General features: G+C 39.1%; 5 protein-coding genes across 5 annotated transcripts in view; 3 read left to right on the top strand and 2 right to left on the bottom strand.

The window, feature by feature from the left end:
- Nucleotides 1-630: 630 nt before the first annotated feature.
- On the bottom strand, nt 631-2589 carry LOC145482503 (uncharacterized). The gene is made up of 2 exons (XM_081461107.1): nt 1536-2589; nt 631-1440 (listed from the first exon to the last, which is right to left on the bottom strand). The coding sequence occupies exons 1-2, from the start codon at nt 1648-1650 to the stop codon at nt 938-940; spliced, it is 618 nt and encodes a 205-aa protein (XP_081317233.1). The 5' UTR covers nt 1651-2589; the 3' UTR covers nt 631-937.
- Nucleotides 2590-3265: 676 nt separating this feature from the next.
- Nucleotides 3266-17723, top strand: LOC145485159 (uncharacterized). Its single transcript, XM_081463859.1, has 14 exons — nt 3266-3455; nt 3820-4000; nt 4269-4342; nt 5567-5617; nt 6021-6080; nt 6396-6458; nt 7447-7509; nt 11996-12049; nt 12305-12367; nt 12732-12794; nt 13221-13298; nt 13697-13774; nt 14127-14177; nt 17375-17723. The coding sequence occupies exons 1-14, from the start codon at nt 3266-3268 to the stop codon at nt 17470-17472; spliced, it is 1167 nt and encodes a 388-aa protein (XP_081319985.1). The 3' UTR covers nt 17473-17723.
- On the bottom strand, nt 14331-17431 carry LOC145485152 (uncharacterized). The gene has a single exon (XM_081463846.1). It carries the CDS (start codon nt 16778-16780, stop codon nt 14510-14512), a length of 2271 nt encoding a protein of 756 aa, XP_081319972.1. The 5' UTR covers nt 16781-17431; the 3' UTR covers nt 14331-14509.
- LOC145464790 (uncharacterized) lies at nt 17567-21949 on the top strand. Its single transcript, XM_081448587.1, has 5 exons — nt 17567-17573; nt 17967-17996; nt 19672-19716; nt 20009-20083; nt 20866-21949. Exons 1-5 carry the CDS (start codon nt 17567-17569, stop codon nt 21009-21011), a joined length of 303 nt encoding a protein of 100 aa, XP_081304713.1. The 3' UTR covers nt 21012-21949.
- Nucleotides 21950-27128: 5179 nt separating this feature from the next.
- LOC145482486 (uncharacterized) overlaps nt 27129-27541 on the top strand; it is a 12442-nt gene continuing 12029 nt past the window's right edge. Inside the window, exon 1 of the mRNA XM_081461095.1 lies at nt 27129-27541. This exon is cut by the window's right edge and continues 143 nt beyond it. The gene's annotated coding sequence lies outside the window, so the exon portion shown is untranslated.

Below are 27541 nucleotides of genomic sequence, written 5' to 3'. Positions count from 1 at the left end.
CAAGTTATTATTGAATCTAGTGCTGTAAGAAGTCTCCCCGTTGCACAGAACTATTCGTTAAAAGAGCTCAGTCACGGTATTTTGAGTTGCCTTTAAGTGGTAGGAAACCTGAAAATAACAGTTTAGTAAGATAGAAAAACACCAAAGAGATAATGATAAACCATAAAGGAACAAGGATGGCTGAGGATGGAGAAGATTAACACGGATTACAAACAACGAATCTGAGGAATTGAGGCTAAACCTTTCAATATGCGCAAACCGTGACTGAGCTCCTTTCAAAAACTTAAATCATACATAGCCTAGTAGGTGGACCAAATTTGTAGTAGGCCAATAAGATACTGTAGCTCGTTAATGCTTTCGTACTGTCAAGACTCTGTCAACTGAACATTTCATTTCGCTTTACTTTAAGTACAAAATTCAATTTAGTTCTATACTTTTTATAATGGATTTATACGGAGATCCATCATGCTCCTCATGCAATATGGTGTTGGAGAAAACCTGCTGTGTGCTTGTAGCACTTTATGTGGACAGTGAATGAAAAGCTTATACAAATAGCAGAGAAATTTATGAAAATCTAATTTGAATGGAGCCCAATTATTGTTAATGCAAAGGTAAGGGACGATGGTGCAACCCAGAGAATTATAGGAATTTAACACTACAAACTGTATGAAAAATGGAAATCTTGTTCCACTGTGATATCACACTGGGCTGAATATAAACTGCAGTGCGCAAATGATGACAAATTCCCTGTCTTCAATTATTACTCACAGCTTCGACACAACAAATTGGTGTTCTATCTTTGCTAAATATTGCAAGTAAAAGATATCGTGGCATCAACATATCGATATTAGTTAAATGTTATATGATTTAGATGTCAATAAAACATGTTCACTTTCAGTCAAGACACTCGAGTTCAGGGTTTCTTAATGGTTGTTTTTCAGTGGTAGGTAGACATGTAATTGTACAAAGACATATTTGAATACATGTCTTGCACATAACTTGTCTGGAACCAATTCTCTAAAGGATAACTCCAAGCTTCCACTTTTGGCGTCGGCATGTTTTGGCTGAAGAACGTTCCGGATTGAAAAGGTGAGTACCGTTGTGCGTAAACACAAGGCGAGGAGTTCCTGTCCTCGAGCAGGTCTGACTCGAGTTCTGTAGAGATCTGTTTCTTCCACTTGGTCCGTCTGTTTTGAAACCACGTCTTGACTTGAGCGTCGCTTAACTTTAGGCTCTTGGCCAAGTTGTTTCTTTCGCTAATGGATAAGTATTTCTTTTTCGTAAATTTATGTTCTAGTGATTTCAGTTGTCCACTGGTAAATGCCGTGCGCCGTCGCCGCCTTTTAAGAATGAGGCAGGCATCGTGTGAGAAAAATGTCTTCAAATCGTCCTTGCAATTTTCCTCCTCTTCACTCGTGAACCGCTTTTCTTTAACAAACCCTGATGAATATACAAGAAACACCGATCAAGCATTTAGCGACTTAGCACAATCTATTGTTGGATAATTTTTGCTAGCAACAACTTAAAAAACGTACCCATGTTGCCATCACGTTTTTCTTCATCGGCGTTTCCAGCACTGCATTCAACCGTCCTGACAGCAGCATATTCTTGTTGTTTTCCCAGTATTGCATCGATAGTAAAGGATGACATTTTGGTGTTGTTGACAAAGTTGCAGTAATGTCGCAAAAAAAAAACACGCTTTCGTTCAATTGTAATGTCTAAATAAATGAATATAAGCTAACCGGGATGATAATAAACCACCGTAAGTATTAAATAGCTTCCATAACAAATTGTCAAAGATAATTTGTTTGGTTTCAAATGCTATAATAGATAGCCACCTCTCCCCAGGAAATCACTTAAAAACACGAGAACCGACACCTTACGTGAAATATAGTCTTAAAAGGAAATGAAAGAGCACTAATGAGTTCACAGATTCCCTAGTCCCGGCAGGATGAGAAAATTGACCCATATCACGCATCCAAAATCTCCATTATACTGCATGAAACGTACAAATACGAACTGGCCAGTTAGACTACGAAAAATGTCCAACACAAACGTTGTTATGCTGCCTTTTAAAGAAGCGGTTTCATATCGAACAGATCCGTGTACTAAAGACAAGATATTTATCTCAGCGATATTTTTGTAACACTAAACTTCTGGAAGCAACAAGACACACAGCAAGAGGAAAATAGAATAGTTATAATGTCACTCACCAGTTCTATTCATCACTGCAGGAGCGTAGGGCTCCCAAACATGCAGTCGATTGGCCAGCTATCTCCGTTCGTGACTTTCTTACTAAGAAAAAAGTATCTTTATCTTATAGAAATCTTAGTGTTCCATGTAATTCCCAATTTCTACAGTGAGATTTTACTTGGTTGTCAGTTGTTATTTACCGAAATTCAAACATAGACCAGTGTCTTTCCATTCTCAAGAATTTGTCTTGCTCCTTCATTAAAATGTCATACCCTGTGCGGAAAAGTAATTTTGCCAGACATGGCGAGCCACACCGTCTCGTTATTTCAGTTCCATTCCTTCTGTTTTTAAGACGTTAGCTAATAGCATTTTGAAGAAACCTTCACCAAGAGACAATTGGATCTTTTATCTCCTAGAATGAAAGAGCAACCATTGAATGTAGACAGGATAATAAAACCTTTTTGAAGACATCATTAATAATAAGAAATGTCCTGTCAGGAGGCAGAAATATCTCCATATAACCTTATTCCATCCTCTGTAACCCCCTTGAGAGAATGGCATGGAGGTGGTGCCATTATTTGATTTCTCAAGGTAACCAGCTTTTTACATGCATGTTCATTATATGTTATAAGCTCCGTAACTCCACCAATTCCAATATTTCAAAGCGAAGGCCTGGTACCTGAACACGTTGACTACAAGATACGCCCATTTTGCTTGTACGAGTTATTGCAGAGAAATACCAAAGATGAAAGAAAACGGTTAGAACATAATTTGTCGCATTATTTTGCTATTTCCTTCAGTTGAACTCAAAGATAACATTGTTACACCTTTGTCACATGATAAAACGTTTCAGGAAACAGAAGAGTTCACATCTTAGCCATTACTTATTTATTACAGAAGTTCAAAATATTGTTGATTATTTATTCTAGTTCAAATTCTTAATCAATTCAACACTTTTGAAGTCAACAGCTTCGGGCTTCAGTTGAAGTTTAATAATCTAGGTGGCCTTTATAGACAGTATCAAGTTTAACTTTACACAGCAAAACGTTTGCTTAAATCATTATCCAACACAATGAAGTGTTACAGTATTGTAAGCGCTTTTGTCATACTTGTGTTAGTGATAAGTGTTGGTTGGGGGAAACACAAAGGAAGGCGACTAAAGAACCATCGCCACAAACACGTGCAGCTGTTTAATGTTAAACACTTGAGACATTCAAAGAATGCCAAACTACTGGCTTATCATGGTCACATACACTTCAGAGGTTAGTGGATGGTATCTTTATTTTCACTGTGTAGCTTGCACTATTGATCTTCCTTAGTAAGAAATAAAGGGGTACCACATTGACCAAGTTGATCTTGTTGTAACACCAGTAAGGGTTCCTCTTTTATTCTGCTACTGAGATATTCACATGCTTCCAAATCACATTTATCACAAGGTAACTAGAAACTCTTAATTCCAAGTGCATTTTCCATTGTAATCTGAGCATGCGCTTAAAGTACTTCGGTTTTATTGTCGGGATCAATCGAATGGTGAACATTATGCTATCAGCTACAAACAATGGCGCAGTCAAGTAATCTTTTTTTAATTTTCCATTCACGTAAAAACTTACGATTTTGGTTCCTTAGGTCATCACCATCACCATCACCCAGCACGCTTGAAATGTCGTCGAGTTAAATTATTAGTTAATGGTAATCTGCAGTTGAAAAAGAAAACTACAGATGCAATGAAGAGACATTTGAGCAAGAAACACGCAAAGAGAATGTTGCACAAGTTTATCACGAGCAGAAAACACAAAAGGTTTCATTTGTAAGTAAGAGGACGACTTTAATTCTATATCCTTCTTTCATCTTCTTCTTGTTTTATTCTTTTTAACAAATATTTTCATTTTTTTTGGTCCCCTCTTCTTCCTTAACTAGAATCCAACCATACGGGCGTAAATTCATTAGGCCCGATTGCATTTCTTTGATACCTTCTTACCCGAAGACGTTGATCAATCAAGTTGAGTTTGCCAATTAAACGCTTGGTTATTTTTTATATAGAGAGCATGTCTCCATATTCGATATTCCACTCGTAGACCCAAAGACACGAAGCTATTTAAAGATAAAGAAGGGAACTTAATCACCTACATTGAAGATTGTGTTGCTTCTGGTAAGAAAATTTGTTAATGGAACGTTTCAAATGCAAAAGTGTTAGCTACTATCATTTGTAGACTTACTGATAACTGTTTCGAATGTCCTTGACGCAGTTTTGTTTGCAATGTGTAATAATATCTGTTCCAGAAAAGAACTGTAATGCAAATGTTCTATTCAAGAAATATTTCCCAGAGAATACAGGGAGATATGAACCTCAGAGCATGCATGTTTTTCCTTGGGGTTTTGGGACAAATATTAGAGAGATTAAGCATGACGTTTACTTCTGCCGTCTGTCTTCAGCTGTTTGCACAGTAGCGTGAATTTATTTGTTTTTGTGATGAATAGTAGGAGACGTTTTTTTATATCTTTTTGTGATAAGAAGAAAACGGCAGAACATCAGCGGTAATTTTTGCCGTTTATCGTAAAACGTCATATTTGACCTCTCTATTGATTTGCAAGAAACTGGAAAATGTTGGAGAATTAGTGTTTATTGGTTAAATCGTGATATTATGTCATTGTCTTAGAATTTTGAAAAGTTACCTACTATTTATTTGATAATATTTGTTGTTACGGTCATCTATTTTGAAGGCCCCTGGATCACTTAAGAAGCGAGTGAAAGATCATGTTTGGTTTCCTATATTGGCTGGGTTGTATTGAGATCGCATTCGTTTTAATGTTATTATTTCTTCCTGCGAGAAGGCTTTTGGTCACTGGCATGGATAAAAAAGACCAAAAACAATTATTTTTGGAAAGTTATCTAAAAACCACCAATGGAAAACCAATGGGTCGAAAACGTAATAAACTCAGTGAATCAAAATATATCTATCAAAAGATAATTACACAAACAAGATATAGAATAAATAAAATTAAATAATTAGATACTTCGTATAGCTAGAATATTAGATTTTTTCTTCTGATATTTGGTGACAAGTATTCCTATATGACTGACCAGTCATTTTTTGTTTGTTTTCATCAGATAATAGCCGAGAAATTCGCAATTATGTGCAACGTGCTCATACATTCTCTGTAATCAGTGGCGTTCCCATACATGTTCCTTAATTTAACAAATAATTTTTTCGAACTCGAGTATTAAAGCTAGAGATGTGAAATTTTGCAGACATCATCTTTGTACCATTGACCATAAAACAATCTATTTTGATAAATCAATAAAATTTAATTAATTACTAAATTAATTAATTGATGATGGGTATCATCTAACAGAGCTGTCATTTCTTTTGAGAAAATGCAGAGAAGAAGAACTTCTTTGAAGGTCAAAATGAAATGTTTATAGGTAGGTAATTTTAACCTTTTTTACAAAAATTAAAAAAATTGGAAAACCCATACTACACCAATTATTGACAACACGCACTACTTGGTTATAATAAAAAAAAAGTAGTAAGTAATGAGGATTTAAAATAGCTACAAAATTCAAAAGGAAAAACGAACGAATGAATGAATAAATTAATGAGGGGGATTTTTTTTGAGCTTTTCTGATTAGTTTGCTTGAAGTCTTGAAATTAAGGTTAATGTTCTCGTTGAAAATGTTCTTTACAAAGTTTGCTTTTTGTTATAAGCTACAAACTGTCAGAATTAATCTTTAAAGTTTGTTATGTAACACGTATTTGTAGTGCTTGCATTCACTTGCGGTATTTTCATTTCCATGTTGCCTTTTTTGGTTTGTTATTTTTCTCTAGCTCCAGCATATGATGAGAAGAAAAGTCGACATGATCATCACTCATCAGAGAACAATGACGGTTAGTTTGTGCTTCCCATGTGTTACTTTATTGAGCACCACTCGGTTAGTCTGTACTTCCCATATATATAATACTCTATTCAATACAGCTCGGTTCTCCTTTTATGTCATTTCTTCGTGACACATGTACATGAACATCTTGAGGATCAAAATGTGCACATTACATCTTTCAATATTAGTATTCCAGAGAATAACACAACACTCTATTTTTAAAGTAACGACATAAAAATTGGCAATACTATATTTTTCATTTCTAAGGCCATTTAACGGCTCTTTCTCATGACCGTTTAGTGTTGATTTATGTGTCTTTTTGCAGTTACAACTGTGCAGGCAAATGAAAATGACGTCAATGATGAAGGAATTCTCCCAGCCTCTGAAGGTACATGAGTTCCTATATATAGTGCAGCATTTCAGAACAACGTACGTAACAACTCTGTCGGTCAAACGGTACAATAAGTTATCAAGCTATTGAAAGCGAAGAACACTGTGTCTGAGAAGGAAAACGTTCAGACGCCTTTGTTATCAACATAGAATGTATTCTAGATATGCCTCTATGAACACAGAGAGTTAAGTTCTTGGGATTAGGTTGTGTTTTTTTGGGTCGCAGCCAGTAAGGTATTTTATTGATTCTACAGATATCCTCTCAGGGCCAAAGAAGTCGTCAGATTAAACTCGTCGCACTGTAAGCCCGTCACGTAGAGTCTGTACGCTGATGCTTGTCGGCTTAACCTAAGTACTCGGATCGACTATGGTCCAGAAAATTGCTCAAAGGAAACCGGCTTTCTTCAGAACCTTCAACAACCCAGAGGTTTCCCCCAGCCTGCTCCCAATAAAATAGAATAAAATATCATATATCATATCATATCATATCATATCATAATAATAATAATAATAATAATAATTAGTAGAATGTGTATCGTAAAGTTGAGAGTGATTTTCTTTTGTTTCTGTTTACTTCTCGCGCACAGTCGATGACACAAACCGCAAATACTTTTGTCACGTTTCTGAGACATTTTAAACAAGCTCTTCTCAGTTTCATTCCTTTCTGTAAACTACATTTCGCTTCCTTTTTCTTCCTTTTTTATGAACATGATCCTCTTTCTCACTTGGTAGGTTGCTCTAAAATAAATATAGGGTTGTAAGTGAACATTTACTGTCGGATAAAACCTGAATTAACAAACAAGACATTTTGGCTTCAATTTATTCAAGCGAATTTCTTTCATCTGACTAAGAAATGATTCTCTCATTCCTTGTTATTTTTATTTACTTACTGTTCAACAAAATTGAATTACCCAAGGTTTAAATCAAGCCTATGGTCTATTGTTTACGTGGACAATAATATTGTCGTACTTCCCTCTTCTTAACAGACGCGTTGCTTCACACAGTATCTGATTCAACGGACATTTTAAAGGATAGTGCACAAAAGGAAGGTAAATAAAATTAAAACTGAGTTCACCCTACAGGAAAGACACTTTTTATTCTGACTACTTTGGTGTCGAGTGAAAAATTACGTGAACAGCTTAACTTGGGCATGCCTTCCGACTTTCTTGTTATCTCGAGCTCAGTTCTTAGTTCAAGTAAGTAACCTTGTGGGAGGAGCTACCTTGTTAAAGGGGCTAGCTCACGCTATTTTGGGTAATTTTGTTTAATTTTGTTAATTATGAGCTCTAAACGTCAAATTGGCAGAGTAAAAGTCTTTCATTTGCAAAATCACGGCCACATAACAACTGAGAATGATTTTCCAGCTGTGTAAATGACATTTTGATATAAACTGATATAAACTGGAAAAAAGGTGGGCCGACGTTTTTCAAATTCACCCAAATGCAATCCATTTCAATCCTCTCCAGTTTTGTCCATCCATGTCCCTCCTTGGCTGTTATAATATGCATTAGCACGTGCCTGTAGGGACCTGTTCCCGCGGTGCTTCGGTCTATTTAGTATTCTGTTATAGCTTGAAGTTCAGTTGCAATCGTGTGGAGTTCGAATAAAGTGTATTTCGTTTTACTTCGTGTGTGTCCTTCGTAATATTACATGGTGGCAACGAGCGGAAAATTGGTCTAGTTTCTCTTGGTCGTCGACGAATTAAACTGTCAGCGACATGAGCGATGAGGAAGGCCATAGTGGAACCGATGGAAGCTCTTCTACAGTTGCTCAACCTTCAACGAACCAGTCTCCAATGTTTCATCAAATTTCGCCGCCTCAACCTCTTGCTTTGCGGCCCAGCGGAAAAGTAACCGAAAACTGGAAGCTTTGGAAGGAAAAGTACAACAAATAGTTTGTTATTTCTAGGCTAGACCGAGAAAGCTCTCAATATCAGCTTGCGATGTTCAAGCACACGATCGGCGATGAAGCTTTGGAAGTTATCAAAACATTTAGCTACACCGAGGGCGAGGATTCGAATAATTGGCGAGTGGTAATGGCTAAAATGGAGAAACACTGCATTGGAGAAGTCAATGAGATCTACGAGCGATACTGTTTTAAGAAGCGGGATAAGCTTTCAACCGAGTCGGTCGATTGTTTCGTTGCTGAGCTGAAAACGTTGGCTAAGACATGCAACTTTTGTGACTGCTTGCGCGATAGTGTTATCCGTGATCGCATTGTGCTTGGTATTAAAGATGGGCAGACCACCAAGAAGCTACTGAGAATTCAAGATCTCACCTTGAATCGATATCTGCCGCAGCGAAGAAGTTACAGCGTTGCACATGAAGTCGCTATCGGAACCGGTGGATAACATAAACCAGGTCAAGTCTAAGGAAAAGAAGCCTCGAGTTCCGACGCCGGACGGACAGTCGGGAAAGAAAATTTCGTGCAAGTTTTGTGGCTATGATCATGCTCCTGAGAGAAAGAAGTGTCCTGCGTGGGGTAAAGTGTGTAAGCGGTGCAAGAAAAAGAATCATTTTGCGAAAGGGGGCAAAGATGCCGCGGTTAACGCCTTTGAGAGCGACGAAGACTTGGAAGAGATCAGTGTTGTAAGAGTTCAAGCTATGAAGGATAAAGCTGTGTTTGCTCAGATGCTGGTTCAGCAGAAACCCGTGAGATTTCAAATTGACTGTGGAGCCAGTGCCAACATTCTGCCATGTAAACATGTGAAAGGTGTGGATCTCGAGCCTTGTTCCCAGTCCCTCGTTATGTGGAATGGCACCAAGGTCAAGCCTGTTGGGACGTGTGCTCTGCCCGTTGTCAATCCCCGAACTAATACAAGGTATAAAGTGAGATTCTTAGTCGTCCAGGAGAATCTAACTCCACTTCTGGGTTTAAACGCTACCGAGAAGATGGGTTTGTTAACCGTACACAAGGAGAACTTTGTTAGCGTTGTCAGGGAGAATTTAGAAAACGATCTTACCAACTAATACCCAGATGTATTTGATAATGGCCTTGGCAAGCTACCTGGAAAGGCTCATCTGCAAGTTGATCCGGTTTGTCAACCAGTGATTCTCCCAGCCAGGAAAGTACCTGTATCTGTAAAGGAAAAATTCAAGGCAGAACTCAAAAGGTGTCAGGATCTAAAAGTTATTGCTCCTGTGGATCAGCCGACTGATTGGTCAGCCAGTTTGTTGTTGCTGTGAAAAGTCTGGTGATTTACGCGTCTGCATTGATCCAAAACCGTTGAATGCTGCTTTAAAGAGAGAAAGATACCAGATCCCGGTCATTGATGATGTGTTGCCCGATTTAGCCGAGGCTCGTGTGTTTACAAAGGTTGATCTCGCATCCGCTTTCTGGCAATTGGAGCTGGATGATGAGTCTAGTCTGTTGACAACTTTTGCAACTCCCCATGGGAGATACCGCTGGCTTCGTTTACCGTTTGGGCTGTGTGTCTCGAGCGAGATATTTCAAAAGCATTTGAATCAAGAGTTGTTAGGCCTGCCTGGTGTGAAGTGTATTGCCGATGACATACCAATCTGTGGAAGAGATGATGCTGACCACGATAGTTCCCTGGAGGGTTTCTCCCTGCTGGTGAGCAAGACGAGAGAGAGTTCGAGACAATCAACATGATGAAGTATCTACCCGTATCGGAAGAAAGGCTTCTACAGATTCAGCGAGATACCGAAGCAGATGACTCTTTTCAAGTGCTGAAAGCCGTGATTCAGAAGGGCTGACCAGAGCATAAGAGCAACGTACCTAGTGTCATTTCTCCTTACTTCAACATGCGTGATGAGATCTCGATCCAGGATGGTCTCATCTTTAAGGGAGAACGCGTCGTGGCTCCACGAGCGTCGAGGAGCGAACTGTTAAGACGACTTCACAACTTACATCTTGGGGTTAATGGCTGTCTAAACAGAGCCCGTGAGTGTCTCTATTGGCCCGGGATGACAGCTGACATTAAGAACTATGTGTCAACCTGTGAGGCATGTCGAGAGTTTGAGCGGGGTCAAGTCAAGGAAACAATCATGTCTCCTAAGACACCAAATCGACCCTGGCAACGAGTGGCTGCAGATTTGTTTGAGCTTGAAGGAAAAACCTACTTAGTCACCTCAGATTATTACAGCGATTTCTTTCAACTGGACCATTTAAGATCTCCTTCGTCGGTGTGTGTCATCAGGAAGTTAAAGGCCCACTTTGCGCGCCACGGTAATCCCGAGCAGCTGGTGACAGATAACGGTTCACAGTTTACGTCACGCGATTTCCTGAAATTGGCGAAAGACTGGGACTTTGAACATCTGACCAGCAGTCCACACCACAGCCAAGGAAATGGTAAAGCAGAGAGTGCAGTGAAGGAGGCTAAGAAAAATCTTCAGAAAGTGCAAGTCCAGTGGATCGGATGCTTTTGTAGCCTTACTCGATCATCGTAACACCCCATCTGTCGGTATCCAAATTAGTCCAGCACAGCGCCTCTTCAACAGAAGGGCTAGAAGTCTACTACCGATGACAGCTAACCTGCTTGCACCACAGGCAGTTCCAGACAGTGAGCGGTGCCAAGCCAAGCTTGAACAGCGCAAACAGCGGCAAGCTCAGTATTACAACAGAGGTGCTATTGATCTGGATCCGTTACAGAGAGAAGATACTGTGAGACTGAAACCGTTCCAGTTGGGCAAGCGCGAATGGCAGAAAGGAATTGTACGAAAGCGACTGGACGAGAGATCGTACGAGGTCGAGACGCCTTACAATGTTGTGCGTCGCAACCGTGTTCACCTACGTTTGACAAATGAGCCATCACCGCCACTGACAGACGAGATACCTAATGAGATATCTGCTGAGGTATCAGAGGTGCCCGCTCCCTCTTTTGCACAGTCGTACAAGTCGCAGACAAGTTCTTCTGGAGAAGTTAGTCTACCCGCGTCGAGTCAAGAAAGTTCGTCTCCGAGTGGCTCGGAAGTTCCTTCAGTTGCAGTGACGTCACCACCCAAGCCGGTGCTTAGACGATCAGTGCGTCAGCGTCGTCCACCAAAACACTTAAATGACTTTGTTTTGAAATGAAGCCATGGACACTAAGAACACTTAGAATACTAAGACCTTTAGCGCGTTATCACAGAGCTCAGTTACTTTCTTTATCAATTCATGCTTATCCGTATTGTGTATTTATAAGCTAGTTTTCTTTTCCTTATCCATAAAAGGGAGGGTGTTATAACATGCATTAGCACGTGCCTCTAGGGACCTGTTCCCGCGGTGCTTCAGTCTATTCAGTATTCTGTTATAGCTTGAAGTTCAGTTGCAATCGTGTGGAGTTCGAATAAAGTGTATTTCGTTTTACTGCGTGTGTGTCCTTCATAACATTACAGGCTTTCCTGTGTTTTACTTGAGATCTTCTATAGTTTTGAGCCGTTTTTGTGATATTTAATTCTATGACCATTTGATCATGACTGAAATTGCCCAAAATTGCGTGACCTAGCCCCTTTAATGTGCAGCTAAAAGGAACTTGTGGGTAGGTATCTATCAATCTACACGCTTATTTTAGTTATCGTTTCCTTGTCTCACAAGGGACGCCACAATATCTCAATGATCAAAGTGAAACAGAAGTTCCATCTAACGTTGGTGAGTTAAACAGTAGACACCAGTTTACACTCAACCTTAGTTCACTGATATTCAAATAGAGTTTGTGAACGATGAGTTATTCTCAATCCACATGTTGCTATCCGAAACGAATGAAGTTTTACAAGTTAGAGGACCTTATCCTAAATTCAAGATATGCTTTTCTTGCTGAGTGTTTTTTTTTTTATAAATTTCGCACTTTAAGTTTTGAGTTAGCTTAGTTTTGTGAGTGTGAACAGTTCCTTTTTTATCTATTAGCAACTGTGTATCAAGCTGTCGCACTGGACAACCCTCCACCCAAGAAACCCGAGGAAGGAAGTGGTAGGTCATCGCTGACTGTTCGTTATGCAAAAAGGAGTAAGTAGGGCCAAGCAGCACAGGTAGAAAACAGATCTTGCTGTGGTTTTTAGGTCTAACAAGCATCCAAGACAGCTCGTCCAATAACTTAATGATACCCATTTATACCCCGGATAGGGAAAAATGCTATAACAGCATCACAACTCAACGTGATCGGGGTTCAAACAATTGAACTCAAGTCCCAGATGGAACCCTCCACTATCGTTACGAAGTGTTTCATTATTATTGTGTTGGAACCTAAGTCGCTATGTCAAGACGTATGTGTGGACTGGTCATAAGGTACTAGTGCTCAATGCGTGTCGTCTCGTTTTGCTGTTTTGTTTTTTAGAGCTCCAAAGGTTTTTCTCCTCAACTGGTTTAACTCCTAGCATGCCACAGCTTAATAGTGACGGTAAGAATTAAGACTGATTGGCAATCTTCTGAGGGTTACATAGCACATTGCAAAACACTTACATTCTGCTGGGGATATTAGGGTTAGGTTACACATACATTCATCCTTTATTGACTTTCAATCAAAGGGGCTTTTCAAAGACAATCCCTGATAATTTAAAATTAAGCGTAGATCTAAGGTTAAAGGGTTATAAATCTAAAATTACAATTTTCATCTGTCGTTTATGTGATAAGCTTCCATTCTATGTTAAAAGGTGGTTATGGATTATATCCGGCTCAAAACAATGTGTGTATGATTAAGGAGGAAAATTAGATTGCACTATTATGGTTATCAATTTTATATTTTAAGCCTTCATTGTCTAGAACCCGCTTTTTTTTCTTTTTTATCGTGTATTATAGAATGCTTCTGTACATTTTACTTTTTCAGTTGTGACGCCAATTTCGCAGCAGCCTGTCAACAATTTTGTACCTGAACATGATAATCAGCTTCAATCGCCAGCCTCACGTAATTGTGTTGTTTACTTTGTTTTTGTTTCTAATACTAATGCTGCAGCTATGTAACAATTAGGAATATATGGTTTTCAAGACTAAACTTCACAACATGACCCAGTGAATTCACGAGTGGTTCTTAGCGAGATTTTTATGCGTTGTTTGTAGTAAACCCAAACAAATGGAGCTAAATCAAGAAATTCCTTATGAAAATGAATCTTTGTTGTCCTTTCGAAAAGAAAATAAGGATTATGCATGTGTGATTAAGGAGAAAAATTAGCTGTGAAATAGCTAACGTTTCGATTGCACTGTCATGATTATCAATTTCATATTTTAAGCCTTCATTGTCTAGGACCCGCTGTTTTCCTTTTTATCGTGTATTATAGAATGTTTATATACGTTTTATTTTTTCAGTTGTGACACCAATTTCGCAGCAGCCTGTCAACAATTTTGTACCTGAACATGATAATCAGCTTCAATCGCCAGCCTCACGTAATTGTGCTGTTTATTTTATTGTTGTTTCTAATACTAATCCTGCGGCTATGTAACAATCAGGAGTATGTGGTTTTTAAACTTCACAACTAAACTTCACAATATGACCCAGTGGGCTCACAAGTGGTTCTTAGCGAGAGTTATGCGTTGTTTGTAGTAAACCCAAACAAATGGAGCTAAATCAAGAAATTCCTTGTGGAAATGAATCGTTGTTGTCTTTTCTAAAAGAAAATAAAGATTATGTATGTTTCATATCAACGACACGAGAACCATAAACTTATCTCCACTTTATACTGGTAAAGAAGACTAAATATTTCATACTGAATATTCTCAATTATTATTTTCAACGCAGAATACATAACCAATCCCGCCCCTCCCCCTCAGAGGCAAGCCTACACTCAAGGTAATGAAGTTGTTTCTTGTGTCGAAAGACAATCCAAGTGAGCCTGCAATATTTCAACCCACAAACATAAACGTATCATTAGCTGGTTATGACTCCATGGGTGCGTTCCCGTTCTTAAATAAATATGTTTTGAACTCGCTGACCGTTAGAAAGCATTGCTACGAATGTCGAGGAAAAGGTTGTTGTTATTCATCGTGGTGGATGCAATAATAAAGTGTATTATCGTTTGTCTCACGATGTAGTCACTTGAGATGTAGATCGCGACGTTTCGACTGCTTACTGCTAGTCTTCTTCAGGCGATAAGGTCGACTGATTGCACGGTATCATTTATATCACAAAGGTCGGCTGTGATTGGTGCATTTCGATCCTCCTATTGTTCCATTATTCCGGCGAGTAGCTGTTCCCTCAGTGGTCCGCTGTTGTACCGTTCTCCTGTTGTTGTGTTTCTTGATCGTGGGTATCCATGCTTCAGGAATTTCAATTCCACTATCCCTGTTGATGTTGTTAGGGTGAAGTCTTATGTGAATAGCTTCCTTGACCCTACGTGTGTACCAGTGAGGATCTCGATCAATAAACTTGACTTCATTCCAGATAGGATAGTGGCCGGTCTCGTGGGTGTGTTCAGAAACGGCGGAGGTCTGGGTACGGGCGAGTCGTATATCCCTGTCGTGTTCTTTGGTCCTCTCCTGCATAGATCTCCCTGTTTCCCCGATGTAGACTTTGCCGCACTCACAGGGAATCCTGTAGACAACACCATCTTGTTTAGCCGGGTTGACGGTGTCCTTTGGTCGCACTAAGTGTGACCGAAGTGTCGTGTCGGACTTAAAGACGGTGCGAATGCTTTGTTGTTCTAGGCAGCGGCGGAGAGACTCCGAAACTCCTTGGACATAAGGTAAAACGGCGGTGGATTTAAATTCCGCGACAGGCTCTCTTCTTGGGGTTGTTCGTGCCTTTGTGATCTTCTGTGCAAAAGAGGAGGGATATCCGTTAGAAACAAGTACAGATGACAGATGTTTCTTCTCTCCAGCGATTACTGATGGTTTGGTGACGAGACGTTTAGCCCGGTCGTACAAACACTTCACAATACCGCGCTTTACTGACTGAGGGTGGTGTGAATCATACGCTAGGTACTGATCAGTATGTGTTGGTTTCCTGTAGACACTGGTGGTAAGGCGGCCATCAGGTTCTCTGTAAACTGACGTGTCGAGAAAGGCGATCCTGCTGTTGTTCTCGATCTCCATGGTGAAACGGATTGATGGTTGTTGACCGTTCAGGTGTTGCAGAAAGACGTCAACTCTATCCCGATCCAGGATGGTGAAAGTATCATCTACGTAGCGTTTCCAGATCTTAGGCTTGCAAGGTGCGGACTCTATTGCTTGTTCTTCAAATATCTCCATGTAGAGATTAGCAATAACCGCGGATACAGGGCTCCCCATGGTTGTGCCGTTTCGTTGTTCGTAAATCGATCCGTTGTACTGGAAGTACGTAGATCTTAATACGACATTCAAGAGGTCCGCGATTTGAACTGGTGTAAGTGTCGTGCGGTCAGCCAGGCCTGCGTAGTTCTCCATTTTTTGTAGCGCGGCTTGTACGGCGCCCTCGATCGGTACGTTGGTAAACAGTGACTCTACGTCGAAAGACACCATGATCTCGTGGTCCTGGATCTCTTCACTGGCGATGGTGGAGGCGAAGTCAGTTGAGTTCTTCACTGTGAAGTTCGAGTTACCTGCAAGAGGAGATAATACGTTAGCCAAGAAAGCAGACAGGTCGTATGCAAAGGTGTTGACACACGACACAATTGGCCTAAGCGGTGTGTCGGCCTTGTGGATCTTCGGCAAACCATAGATCCTAGGTGGTTGTTTGTGTCGGGGTCTGATCTTATTATAAACCGCCTCTGATATGTGTCCACTCCGTTTCAGGGTTAGCAGCTTCTCAGATAGCTTCCGGGTCAAGCGGTCTGTCGGATCTTTGTTGAGCAGCTGGTACGGTCCGGAATCAATTAGCGCTGACATTTTTGCGTGGTATGCGGCAGCGTCCGGGATTACGCTGGCGCGTCCTTTGTCGGTCGGAAGGACCATGATGGAGTTGTCCTCTTTTAAGCTTTTGAGAGCCTCCTGCTGTTCCTTCGTGATGTTGGGCGTGGGTGGTTGTGCCTGTTGAAGGATGGTGTTGACGGATCTCCTGACTGTGTCTGCTCGCTCCGCATCTAGTGGCCTGACCGCTGACTCAATCTTGGCGATGATCTCGGTGGCTGGGACGCTCGTAGGAGTCACGGCGAAATTGAGACCTTTCTTCAGTAAGGACACCTCAGCTTCGTTAAGGGTCCTGGATGACAAGTTGATAACCCACTTTGTTTTGTCAACAAAAGTTGTAGGAGAAACAGAAGACTGTTTCTCTCGCGAAAGTTTCTCAAACTTGCGCTGTTGACGGTCTTTGGTGGTATTAAAGACTCGCTGGGTAGTGGATTTAACCTTGTCGAGTACCTCTGCAGCGTCATCCGCAGAAAGAGCAGATGTTATGCTCTGTGCTGTTGATTCGGCTTCTTTCTTCGTATCTGCCTTGGCTCTCTGCGTCAGTCTGATTCTTTCCCTCAGGAATCTCATGGATGATAGTTCAGCGACTCTGCGCGCGCCTCTGGTGGGAACTGGCGGCCGAACTTGCAGATCTCTTGGAACAATGTGGTTCTTAATACACCTTGTGAGAAATCAGTCGACCTTATCGCCTGAAGAAGACTAGCAGTAAGCAGTCGAAACGTCGCGATCTACATCTCAAGTGACTACATCGTGAGACAAACGATAATACACTTTATCATTGCTACGAATGTTAAAACCTTTAATGTAGCAGAACATTTTGATAGTACTCTTTTAATTAAGAATACAGCCCCTTATATTGGCCGGGGGTATCGGTTGGAGACTATCCCCATTCTCCCAGAAGAGAAAAGGAATCAAGTTAAGCCGCAAGTCATCGGTTGGAGTGGTGTAATCAATACTGAATATGGTCTTTATTCCATTTATTATGTGTTTGCCTAGTATTGTTGCGTATAAAACCAATTGAAAGGTTGACGGGACGGCTGAAAAGGGTAAATTTAATGTAAATTTTATTTTTGTGTGCCCCAGCTGGGCCGGGCATTACGTTGAATGCTTGTGAAAAGATTTTGTTCAATGTAATCCCTAACATTTTCACTGACTCATTTTTAGCTTTAAATCTTCCGAGGATTAGAGCACCTCTAAGAAATCATCGAGGTAAGGATTTTAAAATCATCAGCTGTCGTGGTCGAGAATATTATACGCTGTAAATTCCACACGTGTGGCTCAGAACAACAGCCACAAGCGTTGTTATAAAGAGGAGAGATCAACAACCGACTGGTGGTAGCAGGCTTGTTTTCAAATATGGACAGTTAGAATCTTGCGATCAAAAAAAAAAGGTGCATGTCTCTTGCCTAAGTTTCATGTGTGGATGCTGCCCTGTTCCACGTTCCGACATTTTGGCCAAAAAAAGGAAACGAACAAGCCAAATGCCGAGAACTTAGAAAACGAAGATAAGTAATCCTATCAGAGGCTGCTTGTGTAATTATTAGTAAGCTGTAGGGTAAGCCTGCGTGTATGCATGATAGGAAAACCGCGGTTGAGTGCCTCGCCTAATCGGGTGCTTTATTGGAATCACTCTTTATTCACAGTAGGAGAACTTGTGTGGAATACCTCTGTGAATGGTTTTATTCTCCTCAAAATACTCCACCTTTTCTTCTATCACTTTCTACACTTGTATACTTCGTTCGTTTTGTTTTGTCAGGAAGCTATGCAAGCCCACTTAGAGATCCAGGTAGGTTACAATCAGGAATCAGCGTTAAAATAACTTTGGCAGTCATACCAACTTTATTTTACGCTATTAACAAAAAAGATTGAAAGATTATTAACTACTTAATAACCCAGAGTGAGGTCGTTTCGGGAAAATCTCAAACTGAGGCCTTGGCCAATGCGTTAGGCCGAGGTTTGAGATTTCCCCGTAACGACCGAACGGTCGAGGTTATTAAGTTGTTTATTATATGGCTCATGAATTAAAGAAAAGAAAACTTTTATTCGAGCGGAAGTCGTCAATTTACATCCGGCGATGCGCGCGTTCACCGATTCATTTATCGTCTCAAACCCAGAGCAAAACTACGCAGTCAGTAAACTTCACCACTGTATTACGTATTCCGTTAAAAATACACATTCTTTACAGGAAAAATGATTGTCCCAGCTTCAAAGAGGTATTTTAGTATCGCGGTGCCACAACTTGATGGGGGAGTTTTTCCGACTTTTGTGGCGAAACGTCAACGCATATAGAAAAGACAGAAAGTGCTTCAAAATAGTCCAAAGAAATGGTCTTTCAGTGGAAGAAAATACTGATGCTTTAGAATGCACTGCTCAGAATAACTCGATCTTCGCATTCGCTTCCGGCAACATCATCTTCTTCATTCTGGGATCTATGGATGAACTTTTCAAGCCTCGTGAATGTCTAAAACGTCCTGCAGTTATCAGAAACTCTGCTACCGACAGAAACCGCCCGATTGTCTACATCTGATGATCCTGGAAGCTGATTTACACTTGATTGTATTAACGCGAGGGAATCTACTTGATAAGAACTGTTACGGAGTTCAATATTTCGGTAATTGTTGTAACTATGATAGCTTATAACTTTCTTCGAGGCGTTTTGCTCAGGATGCATGACAGATCTGCCGATGGTGTTTTTCACTCAGCAATTTTAGCTTTACTTAAGACTCGGCAAACTTTGATTGTTTTTCACTAGTGCCCGCCAAGGTTACCGGCTGGTAAGTCAAAAACGACTTCTATATAAATTTTATTAAGGAAAAATCTCTAAACTTTTAGCTACTCGGAATTAAATTTAATTTCTCTTACTGCTTTTAATCGGCTCTCATCGTTTCAATGCGCTTAAATTTTCAGAGCCGGGCTCTTCTTAATTTGCATAATCCGTAATTGGCCCGTGGGCATTACGGCTACTTATTATATGGCTAGCTCCGTAAGCCGGCAAGATAACTCAACACCTGCGCTGTGATTGGCTACCCGAGCGGGCAAGATGGAGCTATCTTGCCCGCTCGGGACTACCCGCCGTGTCCCGCAAGAAAAATTTCCCCGAAAGCCATATAATAAACATAAATATTTAACTGGTAATATTTAATAACTCAGAGGTCGCGCAACATCCGTAAAACAGACAGCGTGGCAAAAGATTTCGACTGCAACAATGTGTTAACAATAAATAATAAAAGTATTAAGTAGCATATGACTGTCATATCTGAAATATTTTTGTTGCAGTTTTGCCTCACAGACCATTGATCACAAAACAACTAAAACAACAGTTAAAATACTGATGAGAAGTATGCAGAATCTTGCATCATGTTACACATAGGAAAAATCTCTTTCGAAAAAAAATATGACGTTAACCACATACTTCTGGTAAACACAATAGCGTCACAATTTGTTTGTGTTTGTGTTTTTAGACATAACTCATGCCAGATTCACCCCAAACACAGGAGGAAATCAAGGTGAAAAAAAAAACAAATATGCCGAGCATAATTGAAACATTAATTTCCTAATTAACGATTCGAAAATCCAGCATCTCCTCATTTCGGGTTTGGCCAAAGGTTCGAATTCACTCATAAAAGAAGGTAAAACGTATCTCTTTTACTCATTTGTAAATAGAAAATGAGATAAACTTAACCTGGAACAATATCAAAAGAAATTTGCAAGAAAATATTTAATATCTGCTTTCCTTACAATGTTTCAATGCCCACTTCATAAGCTGGATGAATGTTCATTTCCATTTTTCTTTCACAGTCCATTCATTCTCAGAGGCCTTTAACAAACTACATAACGCAGAAGAGCAGGAACTCGCCAGTTATACTAATGACGGTAAAATAAATTAAGACTTCAAAATTTGCATTTATTTTTAGTCCACCTTTAATTTGAAAAAACAAAAAACAAAAAAACACAAGGTCAGAAAAGCATAAATTAGAGTTTTCTCTCTTTTGGCTCAGTTACATGAAATACATTACCGCTTATTTAAAATTTTTGGAAAGTTAGAGAGCCTCATCTTACCATTATTAAATGAAATTATTTTGAGTCAGCATCCCTTAGGTTTCGATAAGCCACGATTACTTTAATGTTAAGGTGTTGCTAACAGTATAGAGGATATTGCGTCGCCCCGCGAGGATAAGACTTTTATGTTCGAGTTCGGATGGTATGCCTCTCACGACTGAGAGCAGCGTACTAGTGAGAGATAACATCGCCACGAGAAGATAACATTCGTCTGCCCAATTAAGAAGTCAAGTAATCTTCGTATATGGATTTTGAGGAAACATCCAAATCCAAGACATGTCAGTATTTTTGTTCATTTTAAAAGCGCAGAAAACAGCGGTCACCTTACCTGAGGTCGGGAGTGTAATCGAAAACGTGTAAATTAATATGAGAACCATTTCAAGTTCAACGAAACGCCAAGATAAAACTCGCTTTCTCAAGAAAATATTATTTTCTGTGCCAAATTCTATCAAATTCAACGTCAATGATGTTGAAAGAAAATTATACATAACTGTTACCATGACAACATTAATATCCTTACGCCTCCCGGTATTTCTCCAATATCTGTGTTAGAAAACATTTTTAGTGATAGCTCGCTTTTTTATTTCATTTTGCAGGTAGAGTTCCTCAAACGCTGGGAGAGGCACTAAATGTTGAAAAGGCAGAAGCAAATTATGAAAATACATTTGAAAATTTATATGGTAAAGAAAATTCCATTGGGATACAAAAAGGAGCAGCATTCTTACCAGAAAAACAACTTTGAACTTAATTATGTCGTGAAACTATTATTAGTTGTTTGCCACATCATAATAACAAAACCACATTTTCCCCTCATAATAGTAAAAACAACAGTTTATATCCCCAATGCGAAATATAACATTTTCATCTGCATTTACGGCGGCTGACAACGCTTTCCAGCATTTTTTGGCACTTCAACTTTGATATAGCAGTAATACCATTCTTGCACAGTTGATGGTTCAGTAAAGGCATCAACTGAAAAAGGGTTAAAGCACCTTGGAATCCCATTAATCCCGTCACCAACGGGCCATAAAAATCTGGCAGTACTAAAGGAGTTCTTTAAATAAGAAAATGACTGACGACTTTTGTTCGGGCAAGGAAAAAGTGGCCGTAAAATAGCCGTATTAACGGGGTGGTCGTAAGTCGGGGTTCCACTGCACTGATTAGTCAAGGAGGAAGTAACAAAAAATCCTGGAAACTGGAAAGTGAAAGCATATTTCAACCCCTCTATTTCGAGCAGTCGCGGGAAAATGATAGTTCAAAAAAAACGGATCCAAATTAACTATGAAAGTAATAAACTGATATTAATAAAAATGCGAGGAACAGGATAGAATGATTTATTCATTATCTGCAGAATTTATTTGAAGTAATGTGGACAGTTAGGGAATGTTTTTCTGTTGACTTAGAATCAACAGAGAACACTTGTGGACGAAGTTGACCGCGTTGCCACCAAACGTTGAATTGTTCCAGTGGTGTTAGCACGGTGTTCGATGAAACAGAATTAAAAAAAAAAGCTGGAATAAATTACTGAAAATATAAGGGCAATGGGTCAGAGTACAAATACGTTGGTCCAACTATATTTCTTCCATGAAAAACAGTTATCAGGAAGAGAAAATGTTCCCTTAAATTAACGCAAAAATTATATTATATTTACGGACACTTCCAGAAAAAGATATATCTTGTACGAATGTATGTAGAATGTCAAAGTGAGCAATAAACAGCTGTTGTAAACCTCTGTCACTACTGTGTCATAAATACTTCATACCCTTTGGCCCATATAAACTTTGACTCCTTCAGGAGGATTTACTTGGAATGTTAACCGATATTGCCAAGCAGGAAAGACGTTTGCTAGTTGAAGACGGAATGATGATTATTTACCCGCAAATCCAGCAAATTTCTTTATTATGAGAAGGTTTTTTAGTAGTCGTAGTAAGCGGATTCATCTACATGTAGGATCGTTCTATTTGGATTAACTTAACCAGCCATCACAATGTCGTCATCTCCGCAAGGTAGAGCTTTTCTTTAAGCCCAGAGAAAAAGAAGTTGTTGGAATTAACCTGGGGCTCGAAAGGCGGCATTCTATTGTATAACGGAACATAGGTAACAGGTTTGGTATGCCCCGCCATTTCTAACTTGCCTGACTATGAGGCAAAATCATTATGGAGATCGATCCAAATCTGTCAAATAAAATGACTGATTTCTTTGCTTTTCAGTCTTTGCTTTATTGGTCGTTTAAACGTCAATTTCGCAATATTTGTATTTTGCAACTGAGTTTGAACTAAATTGAAATTGTGCTGACTTTGAGAGAGACCACTTTTAGAAACTTCAGGAATCTGTTGGGGTCTACTCGCTTGCAGGTGTGGCATTCATCTGATCAATTAAGTGCTAAAATAAAGTGCTTATATTAGTACGAAATAATTTAAGAAGGCAACCACACAACTTTAACAGAAAGTATGTATAAGCGGTAAGCTTGAGCAATTACAGTTTAGCTGAAGAATAGATGTCGATCTCCTAGGTAAGCCCCGAACGACGTCTCAACAGCACTTGCTTTCTCACAAACCTAAATCCTGTTGCGTGCTGTCTCTGGGATCTTTAATTTGACTTTTTAACTGATCATTTAAGAAACTGCTTGACTAGATAATGGAGACAGTAATGTAACTCAAAAGAACCCTGCCTACAGTACATAAGAAGCTATATTTAAAATTAATTATTACCTTCTAAAGAAACTGTTGCGCTGCGTCGGCGGACAAGTGATCGCTTAGCTGGTATCAGAGAAGCGTCGAGAAAGAAAAATTAAATTAACCGCTGTTGCGAATTTGGAAAAGCAAAATGAAGGATATTGAGTTGAGTGTCTGTTTATATGCTATAGATTTAAGGTGTAAATATATCAGATTGCTGATTTCGAAACCATGAAAATCCCTTAGTTGCGAGGACAATTTACTTTCACTTACAAAACTTAGTTTTTCTGAAATGATTGCAAAGTTTAAAGAAAAATTTTGATTAAAGTTTGGAAGGGGAGATCTATTAAAGAGACACGTATAGCCAAAAGTTTGACATAAACTTGAATTATTATTATCTTGCAATAGACAAAGAAAACGCGAAAAGTTGCTGAAAGCAAACAAATATCAGCTAAATGATGGAGTAGAGATTCAAGATTTCATCAGAATGACAATTCTGATATCTTGACATTCTGTCACAGAATCAAATTTGATGAAATCAAATCTATTTCCATCCTTAGTGCTTAGTTATAAAAAGATTTTCACAGCTTACCTACCTGTCATCACAGAACAAAACCTGACAACAAATTAAAAGTACTGCCTCAGCCGGCTACTAAACACATTTCACCCATATCTTGAATTTGATCTTTCTCGCACTGTGATCAATTAAAGAAATGTTTCTAACTGATCACTTAAAAGTGTTAGGTAGTCTCATATCTTTTGAATTCACTAAATCAAAGAGAAGTAACGAACGACTTCAAACGGTCGAATGTTACTGACATTGCACAGTCAAAACATTTTATTGTTGCGGGGACCAGTATTGAAACTGCACAGGTGATTGAACCAAACAAAAAAATCCACAGAACAAACTGGCAAAGATCTAAGCACATAGAACCAATTTTTCACTGTCAAGAAGACATTTTTCGCCAGCGTTTCAACCAACTTAACCAATACCTTAACCCATACTTAAACAAAATCAATGTAAGAAAAAGTTACTAAGCCTGGCGATTATGACTTGTTAAAAAAGCAAAAATAGAAAACAGAGACATTCTTTTAATAATTTAAAATATTTGTTGTTGATGGGAAAAACATATTTCACCCACCCTATTTTCATCTTCCTTATTTTATAATTTCAACTATTGTCAGTGACATTTCTTGCGAGCCTAACACATTATTTACAGAGGAACTGCGTCTATTAATATCAGAACACCTCAACACAACGTTTACATCAAAAACATTTTGAGCGGCGTCTTTGAAAACAAGTTGTCCATAAAGTCGACATTTTCTAAAAGCCCATTAATTAAGGAGTGCAAATTATATGTTTTTTTTGTTTTTTTTTTCTTTTTTCTCTCTTTTTTTTTTTAAAATCTTCTAATTTTATGGAAAAAATGAAACTCACCGTCCGGCCCCTCGTCTTGTGCGGATACACGCATAAATGTTTGGATTGATCTACTTAACATCATAAATTGGTTATCCTACATTGCAGTTAAGCTATTCGATTTGTCAAACGTATAGAATTGCTTTGCTTTTTTCAAAATTGAGTGACTTTATTCATTTTTAAGAACTGAAAAAAATCTACTTTGAATTTTTACAGGACATTTCATGTAAGTATCGCAAGAATTGATCAAAGTAATTGGGCTTGCGAACTTTGAATGTGTCCATCAGATGCAAATGTTTACTTATTCGATAATATATTGACTGAGGTAGGTCTACCGCAGTAGTGATCGTAATCAGACAACCGCAATCCAACAGCAAAAATAGACGATTAATTTGGGTGAAATTGAAGTCTTATGAGGATAACCCGCTTGATATGGAACTAACGCGTTCAAAAGGCCCATCATTTTGAGAAGAGCTGTTTAGCTCTCGGCAAGTGGAAAGTAAACATTGACTTATGTGGATTTCTTAAGTTGATTTATTGTCCGTCAGACCTTCAAAACTTTAAGATTTCAAATCGACCTATTTAAATACAAAGACGAAAAAGTTACTAATTCTAAGCCCAGATCAAACGTGTGAGTCAGATAATGACACGCGCGTTACAACAATGCGATCATTTCACAGGCACGTTTAGCCGGGCGTGTAAGTGACAAAACAAAACGAGCACTTGTTCTTTTGTCTTGACTCGTGAACCCTTTTCCCTCCAATTTGGACCAAGGCTTATTAATTAATTATACAACTACGACTTTAAATGTTTTTGCACATACAATATAAAGTCATTACTATTGCTGCTCGCAGGGTATCTTGCATTTGTGAAGGTAAGTTTAACGTATGTGATTTAACAATTTCCATAACTGCTTAAAGACCATTGACATTGCAATATTGTTTCCCTTCTAGAGTACATTTTCTGTTAATAAGTTATGACTACAGTTGATGTGGTTGTTTGAAAAGTAAATATTCCTATTGTATATAACCGTCAAATTCTCTATCTCCACTTGGTTAAAGACCCGGTTAACACATTCAGAACCCTCTTGTTGTTAGGGAAGACATTTCCAAGACTTTCTAAGGTCGATATTCATCTTGCACCAAACTTCTAGATACATTACTAGTAGAGACAATAATAACATTGACCAAGTTATGAATTCAAGCACTACATAAACACAGTTTGCCGCTATAAGCTTTAGGGAATTTTAAAACTATTGTCAAAGTTGTGTTATCCAACAAACATATATTATGTAATTAAATATGTGTCTATTATTCATCGTGGTGTAAGAAGGACAGATGAATTTTACTGGTTTGTCTCACGATGGAGTCACTTTGAGATGTTGATCGCGACGTTTCGACTGCTATACTGCTAGTCTTCATCAGGCGATGAGGTCAATTGCCGCGTGGCGTTCTTTGTAGCACCTTGGTTCGCTGCTATTGGTGCATTTCGATCCTCAGTTTTAATCCGACTTTGTGATGCTGTTCCCTCATAGGTCCACATTGTAACTGACCGGCTGTTGTGCTTTTTGATTGTAGGTATCCATGCTTCAGGAATTTCAATTCCACTATCTCTATTGATTTTATTTGGATGAAGTCTTACATGGATAGCTTCCTTGACCCTTCGTGTGTACCAGTGAGGGTCACGATCAATAAACTCGACTTTTTCCCAAATGAGTTAATGCCCCGTCTCGTTGGCTTGCACTGAAATTGCGGAGGTTTGCGTACGAGCAAGCCGTATGTCTCTGTCATGTTCTTTTATTCTCTCTCGCATAGCTCTCCCTGTTTCTCCGATATACACTTTGCCGCATTCGCAAGGAATCTTAGAAACAACACCGTCTTGTTTTGTTGGTTCCCTTGAACCAACCCTAACCCTAACCTAACCCTAACCCTCTTTTCGCTTTTACATTTTAAAAAAATAGAACTTAGACTGGAAGCCGAAAGCTCTTCTTTTTATCAAATTCCGAATCAGAGAAGTCTTTTACACAAGATTATTTGGAAAATTTAGAAACCTTTAAACAAACAGAAACAGAGACTACCTTTTACCAGAGCTGCCCAAAAGCTCAACAATGATAAAGCAATGTTTTAAAATAACTCAGATTTGTCGCTGGGGACTCTGGTTTGCTAAAGCCGTTGTTTTCTAACATTTTATAATAACTTTACAGATGGAAGCCAAGCAAGGGTTTATTCTTGTGATTTGCTCAATGATATTGGTTGGAGAAGTAGGTAAATGATGGTTATTAAATCTGTATATTAACATCATATTTGAAGATCGCAGTAAGCGTCGCTTAGTTCTGGCTAAAATAGCTATAGACTTGGTCTGCTGGTTGATTGGCTGATTGGCACAAAATACTACTCCTGAAAACTGAGTGATATACGATAGAAGTTGCAATCTAAATACATCTGCATTCTCGTCCCAAATTTTTCTGCCATAAAAACAGCACCGCAGGAAATCATCTTCGAAAATAGGCCGCAAATGATGCCGCTTTCTTTGCTTTCTAGGGTGTTCACTTTCACTTACAATTTTAGGGCAATGCGACAACTTTGTTTGGCAGGGAAGCAAAGTTTTATTTTGAAAGCATTGGTCCTGGTGTTCTTGTTCAGGTTTTGATTTCCCCTAGGAGGTTTGAGAGCACGATAGGCTGAGTATTTTTTAGCTTATATTCTGACAACGTTTTCCTACGATTTTTGCCTGAGGCACAAGTGGTTAAGAAAAAATTGAGATGGCAGACTGGTCGATTTATCAAGCATTGCATTAACATAATTTGTCCTAGCAGCTATGAATTTACATTTGGGTAAAAATCACGGTTCGAGATCATTTGCGGTCCAGTTTGGGATCATATGCGGTCATATGTTTTCGGATCTCTTGCGGTGCTTTCATCGAGTTTAACTGACAAAGAGATCCTACTGAATTAAAGGGTATCACTCTAACAAGTGCTATTGTCTGCCACTACACAAAACTGTGCTGTTAATGCATTACGTTTTGTAACCATATCATATTTTCGAAATGTGAACCCGACGAGATTCCTGTCAAAGTAGTTTGAGTGGGTAATATAAAACAAGGTTTCTGCTTTGTGTTTATTAGTTGCCATCTCTCAGTCAATGTACGTCGCAGTTGCGATTGCTTCTTTGCATTATAGGC

The sequence above is a fragment of the Orbicella franksi genome, chromosome 1 (assembly GCF_964199315.1).
Source record: "Orbicella franksi chromosome 1, jaOrbFran1.1, whole genome shotgun sequence".
In the NCBI taxonomy this organism is placed as follows: Eukaryota; Metazoa; Cnidaria; class Anthozoa; order Scleractinia; family Merulinidae; genus Orbicella; species Orbicella franksi.
This window is presented reverse-complemented; position numbering and strand designations above follow the sequence as displayed.